The 9715-nt window shown below is 31.9% G+C and overlaps 1 protein-coding gene across 1 annotated transcript in view; it reads left to right on the forward strand.

Moving 5' to 3' along the window:
- LOC106469840 (tyrosine-protein kinase Src42A-like) overlaps positions 1 to 9715 on the forward strand; it is a 49566-nt gene that overhangs the window by 32747 nt on the left and 7104 nt on the right. The window contains exons 2-5 of the mRNA XM_013930351.2: positions 3638 to 3759; positions 4000 to 4163; positions 8372 to 8540; positions 8997 to 9155. Coding sequence (XP_013785805.1) covers positions 3638 to 3759; positions 4000 to 4163; positions 8372 to 8540; positions 8997 to 9155 — 614 coding nt within the window. The remainder of the gene's footprint in view (positions 1 to 3637; positions 3760 to 3999; positions 4164 to 8371; positions 8541 to 8996; positions 9156 to 9715) is intronic.

The raw sequence follows: 9715 nt of genomic DNA on the forward strand, positions 1-9715 counted from the left end.
TGGCTCAACATCATGAAAATTAAACCTTATTTTCAATAAGCAATCCTGAAAAATATTTGGGGGTGCTTAACTTTTTTCCAGGTGTATAGTTTATTGGTGTCTTGATTGGATGATGATGTTGAAGTGGCCAGCTAAATTCCAGAACTTGATTTGGCTGAAGTGTCATGGCTGAAGTTGTCCAGGGTGGTCCTACAGTCATAGATGGCACAGCAATAGTGATAATAGGTATAGACCCAATAAGTTTTCCTATTCCATATTTAACAGCTAATTGTGTTTTAGGTTGAAAATCGTGGATGGATACTGAAAGAAGTGTGGCTGGTTTGACCTTTGCATTTATCAGTTCATTTTACATATGTTTATTCTGTTACTGATGTTCTTTTTCACATCATTGATCTTGCAGTTATAATCTCTCTGTACTTTTTCAGTTTTGTCACTACAGCTTTCTTTATTTTAGTGTTGTCTTTTTGTATTTCTTCAATCATGTTGTTATAATTCCTCTATATGTCCCCAACAGCTTTATGGATGTTGTCTTCTGTCAGATTGATTTTTCATTTGTAATTCATCTTTAAATATTACATCTCTCTTATAACACCTTTCTTAAATTCCCATCTCTTATCTCGTGATTTTTTTCGTTTTATGTTTCTTTCTTCTTGACCTTCTTTTAATTGTTACATCACCTCCTAGCAAAGTTTCAATCTCACTTTGTGATTGGATTGTTATCTTGAAATTTACTCAAACTTCTATTTTATTTTCACATAAATAATCCTACTTGTGACACCAGTATTGTAACATATTTTATTATTGGGCAGGTTATTTTGGATTATTTGGTAAAAAATAAATATGGCTAAGTCTAGTCCACATAATAATAATGATTTGGTTTATTTCTTCTTTAACGTTTGCTACAGGCTACTTTCACTTATAGTCTAACAATACAAACAACATTTGAACAGAAATTCTGAGGTTAATTTCATGCCTAACTCACAGATAACTTACCTATTAGATGTTCTCTCACCTAAGCCAGCATTGGCTTACCCACCTCTTACTGTGTGATGGGAATGACATACACAAACTACAATTAATCTGGAAAGGGATGCTAATGAACATAGTCATTCTGTGATAATTACCTCAACACCTGCTGCATCTATACAGGGTGTCCTAGAAGTCTGGACCAAAAAGGGAAAAATATACAATGTATTTTTAATTTACTTATTATTCAAATTGCATGGCATGAACAGCCATACACATATCAATTCTTGGTATACTGTGCAATCAGGGTATTTTCTTTCCTAAAATATGTAAAACATTAGAAATGGGTTTTTTAATTTTAAGAATATAATGTCTATTTTCCCTATGGGTCCAGAATTCTGGGACACCCTATACATCTTGCATTAAAGGTTGTTTGGTGTGTGTTAGAAAAAAACCAATTGATTCTATAAAAATTACACAACTCCACAAATTAAAGGATAATGAAATTTTGATATATTTTTTTGAAAATTTGAAGAAAAAGAACATGGAGGTGTTTAATATCGAAGAAACTTGTTTTTTTTACAAATAACATAGGTAAATGATACCAAGGAAGTCAGAATTCATTTACAAATAACAAAAAGCAAAATTAATAAAATGCCAATATTTGGCTGCACAAATGTCAAAGAAAAAAATATGATGAGCAAACTTAGAAATAAGTGTTTAGAAGTTGGTAGGTCCTTTTCTATTCTTTGTGACTTCTCTGCACCTGTTCACCATACTGCTGATGACATTTCAGATGACTTGCTGGGCAGCACAGTCCACTAGTGGATGAGGGAAGCTCTGTGCTCTTGGACAGTCATAGGAGAAGGTTATTTGTCTCTAACTGCTCTTCCTAGCAAGTCCTATACAGGCTCAAACAGATTTAGGTCTGGTAACTTAGCAGGCCAGTCCAGTACCTCTGTTCCTTCATCCTGAAAAAATTGCTACGTAATCCTGGTGGTATGAGAGCTGGAGTTAGCCTGCTTATGCACAAACTTATTTCTGATGGCAACAGCAAAAGGTAAACAGTGAGTAGCATGATCTCATCTACATAATGTCTTGCTGTCAGGGATTCTCCATCCATCACCTACAAGTTTGTATGCCCCTTCATGGAGATGCCACCCCAGACCATGATTGAGCCATCCCCAAAGGCATTATAGTGGACAACATTACAGGTCGAATATTGCCCTCCTTCACATATCCAGGTCCTCACACCTCAATCACTTGAAGAAACATAGAACCTGCTCTCATCTGTGAATGATACAAGGGTCCATTGCCAGAAAGTCCAGGTGACATGTCACTGGGCAAACGACGCTCGCTGTTCAGTGCCTTTGGAACTTTAATTGGTATCCCAGCTGCATGGAGCCCGTTCCTGACTGTTGATATACATACTCAAGTGGCTTTCTGAAGCTCATTTTTGAGGCCACTAGCACTGCTTGGTGGCAGGACATGGAATATTCTTAATGGTTTTGATTTGCTCAACATTTAGTTCAATTATTCCTCCATCTGTGATAATTTATTTGTGATTTTGCAAATGGACATTTAGATGTCTTAACATTTAATTTTTCCTTACATAACTGCAATGTTATATTGAGTCCAAGTTTCATTAAAAACAGTTGCATTGTTCTCTAGTTTAAAGAGAAAAATCTCATTATTATCCACTACAGAGTCCTAAAGGCCTTCTTTCAATATCACGTATTGTCTTTGTACAAGTAGCACCATCCTTTGTTAAGTTTTAAAAGATGTGTAAACTGCAGTACAGTACTGGTGGCACTATCAATAACTTTTTATATTTCCTTCTTTTGGTGTACCAGTCCAGTATATGGCTATCAGTTATAAAATTTTATCAGTGAGAGATATGGGTATTGCATATCAAATCATCATATCCAACTGAAAGGCTTACACACATTGATATCAATGTAGTGGTGCACCAGAGCTTCTTTGTATCATCTCAGCTCTGAAGTATTTGCTTGATATGGAACCTCAAATGTTGATGACAAGAAAAAACAATCCTATTATTTACAATAATTCTGCTTATATTAGCAGTAAAAATAGGTATAACAATTCAATGTAATCTATTTTCATCTGTTGTTATAGTAACATTTTAGTAAATAACTTTTGCCTTTATGAAGTATAGAGAGATGTACTACTTTTGTGAAGCATTGCTAAACGCTACACAAGGTATTTTTTTTGGTGTCCACTTTAACTGGCTTGACAACTTTGATTTATTGTAAAATATGGGTATTTTGACTTGAATAATTTAAATTCTTAGGTATTTACCTCACATTGTAGGCACAAAGCTGAGTAAAATGTTTTTCATTTTTGGCATTATGAAAAAATGTGTTGGGATGCTCCCTTGAAGTTTAGTGTTCTTTTGGGATCAGTGATTATTACCAAGAAAACATCAGGTGCTGACTGGAAAATGGAGTTTGTTTACAAAATTAGTAAATTGTTTAATCACTTCAGTAGGCTTGAACTGTGTTTTTTAGCTACAGTAAGTGATGTAATTAAACTAGAAGCTGGTAGATTTTTCTTTTTGTTGCATTCGTTGAAAAATGTTTAAAACGTACCTTTTCTTGAAATTTTCTTACATGTAATAATTTGTTTAATGTTGAATCTTTATGATTTTCAGATGGTACTTTGGGAAGATAAAGAGGATAGAAGCAGAGAAAAAGTTGCTTCTTCCTGAAAATGAACATGGAGCATTCCTCATAAGAGACAGCGAGAGTCGTAGAAACGATTTCTCTCTTTCTGGTAATATCTGTCACTAATGAATATTTATATTGAAATATTACCTGGTGATTGATTATATGTTTTTATTTGGATGTGTTTATACATGTTGATAAGAAATAACCACACTGAATTTTATTTATTCATCAGCTAGAATACTGGTGTGATGCTAGTAGATATAGCAAAGAAACAATTTAATTGTTTGTTTTTTCTTGTGAAGAAGAAATATTAATATTTCCTAAGTCAGTATTTTGTTGTTCATAGTGAGGGATGGTGATACTGTAAAGCATTATCGTATCAGACAATTGGACGAGGGAGGATTCTTCATTGCTCGCCGTACCACATTCCGCACTCTGCAGGAACTAGTGGAACACTACAGCAGTGATTCTGATGGACTTTGTGTAAATCTGCGGCTACCTTGTATTCAGGTATTCTTTAACAATTGTATTTTTGTTAATAATTTTTAACTAGTGTAATAAATAGTTCAGCCTGCCAGTATGGTTATAGATTGTTTTTTTTTCTTTCTCCTACAGTTATGGCACTTTGTAGCCAGTCTGAAAACATGACTAATGATTATAGTATTTTGGCACTTGTGTATAAAGTTAAAATCATAAATAATATTCAACGTTAAACTGGTACACAATTAAAAACATTTTATTTAAGCCTATCTATGGCCTTCAAGCATGTAGTCGTCAACGTTTTGAAGGCCATAGATAGGCCTAAATAAAATTTTTTTAATTGTGTACCAGTTTAATGTTGAATATTATTTATGATCATGACTAATGACTTTGATATACTGAGTTGTGAAGTTTCCAAAAACTTGTACAAAATAAATGTAATAAATCTGATGTGCTAGTTGTAGTATTTTGGCATGAAACTTTAAAGATGGTTTTTCTGAAAATCCATAAAGTAAAGAAATGTTTTTTGAACATTTGTATTTCAGTGCAGTTTAGTTGTATTTATTTATTTTTATCTAAGCATATTTTTAAAATTTTGTTTTGCAACTTAAGCTAATCTTCTTTCCTTGGATGGAAGACTATTTAAAAGAGTTTGGGTTATTGTGGGGACTCGCACCATTTCTTGACAGTTTTGGAATATGATAAATTGTTAATATCTGGCATACAATTTTCTATGTGGTAATTTTCATTTGGCAAAAAATCTCAGGTTTACAAATTTTAAATATTTAGGTATGAATAGCTTTCTGAAATATCTTTAACCCTTTATCAACACATGACCCTGATGTTTTTTTGCCAAAAAGCTTCAACAACCAACCAGAAATGAAAATGGAATATAGATAATTATACTTGGAAAATGAAAGTAAACTTTTGTAAAGCTAGCACAAGTGGATAAATAATGTCATATATAATACTTGTATAATGAATAACACTGTTTGTTGTTGAAATGGAATTAAGAAAAATCTTAAAAGGTTGAATGTACTTTACTAAATAAACTTTTACATACTTGTGAAAATAAGTTGCTTAGAAAATTCCTTTTAGTCAAACTGTTTGCACCCATAATAAAGATGAAGACGGTTGACAGAACATAAAGCATTTTATTTACAAGGTTTGAACATTTTGGAATATTTATTCCATTTTTAGTGAAATCTGAAAATAGTGTTACAATAATATTTATTAACTAAGCTATAGTACCACTAATAACTATTTTACTTAGATATTGAGTAAAGAGGTAAATGGAAACAAAAAAAAAAGAAAACGGATTATAGAATATATTACAAATGAGTTTCATTCTAACTGTGTAAATTTAGAATAATTATAGGCCTAAAGAGGTTTGTAAGCTGTTAAAGGGTAGAGTGAAGTTTCTTTAAAGTAGAGTTTCACGTCTGAAGATCCTGTAGTAATGATAGAGAAATCATTATATGAAATATTATGACCTGTGGTTTCAACAAGTGAACAAATGGATGAGTATCTAGGTGTAAGTAATGGATAACCAGTTTTGTTTGATACTCCTCAATGTTCACAGACTCTCGTTTTCAAGTGGCATTTTATTTTGCTAATGTATATAACCTTACAGGAGCCATGAATGTAGAATTTTAGGTATTTAATTTAATGGTAGAAGTTTTTTATTAAAGAGAAAAGTTGTGAGCCCATAAAAGGAAGGCAGATAATGAGGGGAAATTTGGGGAGGTGTGCTCAATAGCAGGTGGTTGAAATTTGTTGTTTAGAAAATTGTGAGTAATATTTGTTAGAAAATCAGTTGGATAGCCATTATTTAACAGGTGTTTGTGCAGAAGTATTATTTCGCTGTATAAATTAGAGTAATTCAGGAAACGGTTAAAAATTCTATTCAACAGTGACTTTAGTAGATTACATTTGAAGAAGTTTGGAATAAAATTATTAAACTAATATAAAGGCCTTTTCTACCTCTGTTTATCATAAAAGTGTTTACCTTCTTTAATAATCTTGACGTCTAGGAAAGGTAAAGATTAATTTTCTTTGAGTTCAGATGTGAACGTGATATTGGGGTGTTGGGAATTAAGGAAAGAAAGAAACTTAGAAATGTGACTACATTGTCAAAACAACAAGAAACTGTCATCAGTATAGCATTTGTAAAGGACAGGTTTGAATTTATTAGAGCAGTTTTCTAGCCACTTGTGTTCATGATAACACAGAAAAGTATTGACTGTCATTGGACCCAGCAGGGATCCCATGGGGATTCCATCTATCTGGTCATAGATGATGTTATTAAAGAGGAAATGATTTATCTCTGGGAGAAGGCAAGAATTTCCAAGAATTGTTTATGAGTGAAACCAAGGTACCATTCATTGTCAGAAGGAAAGAGGTCTATGAGTAAATTTAAAGTTTCATCAAGGGGAATATTAGTATAGAGAGATTCAGTGATCAGCAGAGGGAATTTTAGGGATTTCAAAAGTAAAGGTAAAAGAATCTGTGATAATAAATTCATTCAAAGTGAGGGGTTTGATAATAGGAATGATAAATTTGGAAAGGTGGTAATTACAGGAGCTTACAGCTGAGAAAACAGGGTGGAGAGGGAATCCAATTTTGTGCATTTTGGGTAGGCCATTAAATAATACTGGGTTTAGTGCCACATGGAGCAATTAAAAAGTAAAGGTTCTGTAAGCCTTTTCCAAATTATAAAAGTAATTAGCATAGTTGAGTTTGAAAAGTGGAATGCTAAAATTAAGACTTTTGATTCCTTGTTTACTAATATATTCTATAATATATTTTTTCTTTTTTCCTTCTGTTTACCACTTTACTCAATATCTGAGTAAACTAGTTATTAATGATACGGTAGCTTAGTTAATAAATATCTTTGTAATAGTATTTTCAATTTTTCTGAAGATGGAATAAGTGTATTATGAAATGTTTGAGCCTTGTAAATACAATGTTGTGCTTTGCCAACCATCTTCATCTTTATTATTAGACTTTGTTTTCCCCATTATGAATCAATTACCAGTAGTAAATGCATATTTAAGAATTTATAGATTGTCTTTCTTGATATCTTCTTGTACAAATGGGCATCAATACAGCAATCTTTTCATTGTTGTTTAGAGAAAAGTTAAAGTTTACTTTGTTATTGGTGAGCATTAACAAAATTAATCAGAAGAATTGGTTGTTTCTGTTAGAATTTAGCTTAAAAGAAGAGAATAGCAACAGTAAAATGGTACAACTTTACTTTGAATGTTTTACTATACAGTAAAATACATAGTAATATGGTATAGTTATGAAGTATAGCAAAATAATTACATATTTGCCACTTACATTCAAAGGCATTGAAACAAATGGCAGAAGTTTAATTTTTGCTGCTAGGGCCTTTTAATATTATAACTTATGTTACTTTCCTGTATAATATATCAAATCTTGTCATTCCTTTCAAGGTGCATTATATTATGAATAATTTACATTAAAATTTTTTTCTTGGATATTTTAATATTTAACTGATATTTTTTTAACTTACTAACTTAAAATTAAAAAGTCAAAAGATGTTTATTTTGATGCAATTAATTTGGTGAAAAAGGGGTTGTAAACAAAATTCAGCAGAAATGATATTTAGATTTAGATCCGAATTTGTGCTATTAGTGCTTAATATGAATAAAATTCAATTCTTATCAGTATGATTATGAATACTTCAAAGTTTATCATTGAAATTGGGAACTTGCATACATATCAAAAAATTATATAGGAGCATGGGTCCTGGGAACTCTGTCTTGAGGAGGATTATGTGAGCCATGGAGATTGTCATAAAGATTGTACAAAATATTACATAATCCAGGAACTCTGTAATGAATATTTTACAGAATATCATAAAGGTACTGTAAGTCTGTCATGAAGATTATACAGAAGATTATAAAGGTCCCGGGAACTTCTTAGTTTGTATTATGTGGAAAAAGCAGAAACAATTAACACCAAGTTAGTAAAGGTATTAATAGCTAGTCTAGTGATTTGGAGAGTGACATTTTACTTGCTGTTTTATAAGTTCATATAAAAGAAAGTCACTTCAGTTTTATAGTTTTAGGCACAAAGTAATGAGCATTGAGAATTTTAATTTTTGTATTTATTGATGGGTAAAATGCATTTAATATCAAGAATCCACATAAGCAGGACTTTAATTATTTTTGGTTCAGAAAATCAGAATGAAATATATTGTTGTTTTTTAGATAGAAAAACCAACAACAAGTGGGCTGTCTCATAACACCAGGGATCAGTGGGAGATAGAGCGTGTTTCTCTGAAATTTGTGCGAAAGCTCGGCCAGGGCCAGTTTGGGGAGGTTTGGGAAGGATTATGGAATAATACTACTCCAGTAGCCATTAAAACTCTTAAACCAGGTAAATATAAACTTTAGAATGATTACCTAAATATTACATTAGTAGCAAATGGATGTACTAAATTAGGTCAGTATAAATTGTAAAATAATTGGTGAAAAATGGTACATCAGTAACCATAAAAATAATAGTAAACCAGGTAAGAATAAACTTTAGAATGATTATTATATTATATTAGTAACAGATGAAAATACTAAACCAGGTAAGTAGCTTTGCATGATTATTGGAAAATGAAAAATATTACATCAGTAACCATCAAAACATTTAAACCAAGTGCTAGCACTGACAAAAAAATAGTTAAGAAATTCCACACTTGTAATTTATACTTTAATGATGATTATAGTAAATGTTGTATTGTGCAGGAACAATGGATCCTAAGGATTTCCTTGCTGAGTTAAGAAATTCCACACTTGTAATTTATACTTTAATGATGATTATAGTAAATGTTGTATTGTGCAGGAACAATGGATCCTAAGGATTTCCTTGCTGAGGCTCAGATCATGAAGAAGCTACGTCACCCTAAGCTTGTCCAGTTGTATGCCGTCTGTACATTAGAAGAACCTATCTATATAATCACTGAGCTGATGAAGAATGGGAGTCTATTGGAGTATCTGCAAGGTAACTGTTAATAGTACCTCACATGTCTGGTTAAAGCTGACATAAGTGACTTATGACACTATGTATCATACCTAATTACAGCTAACCTCCATTGTCATGTCTTGTGTCTCCCTCTGTTGTGCTTTGATAGTATCTTGTGTCTGCAGTTAAAACTAAGTTTCACTGTCTTATGATGTATTTTGTTGAAATTAATTTCACCATCATGTAATAGTATCTTATGTTTGCTGTGTAGATATGAATTTCAGTTGTTGAAATTAAATTAATGTTATTACACATCATATGTGGTTTTTATTAAAGTAACAAGACTGGAATATGTCCATTTTCAGAAAATTAATTTTTTTTTTCATTTTTCTGTTAATACTGATAATGAGTTGATCAAGTCTTAGACAGAAGACTTCATTTCTAAAGAAGCCTGAGTCACATAAACATTGTAGAACATGAGGAATGTAATAATGGCTGGAGACGGCTTGAATGGGTAATGAAGAAAAACTTTAATATAACAGCAAATGTACAACGTTTCGACAAGGTTTTGTCATCATCACCTGATGATGACAAAACCT

Source organism: Limulus polyphemus, unplaced genomic scaffold (genome assembly GCF_000517525.1).
Source record: "Limulus polyphemus unplaced genomic scaffold, Limulus_polyphemus-2.1.2 Scaffold3678, whole genome shotgun sequence".
NCBI classification, from domain to species: Eukaryota; Metazoa; Arthropoda; class Merostomata; order Xiphosura; family Limulidae; genus Limulus; species Limulus polyphemus.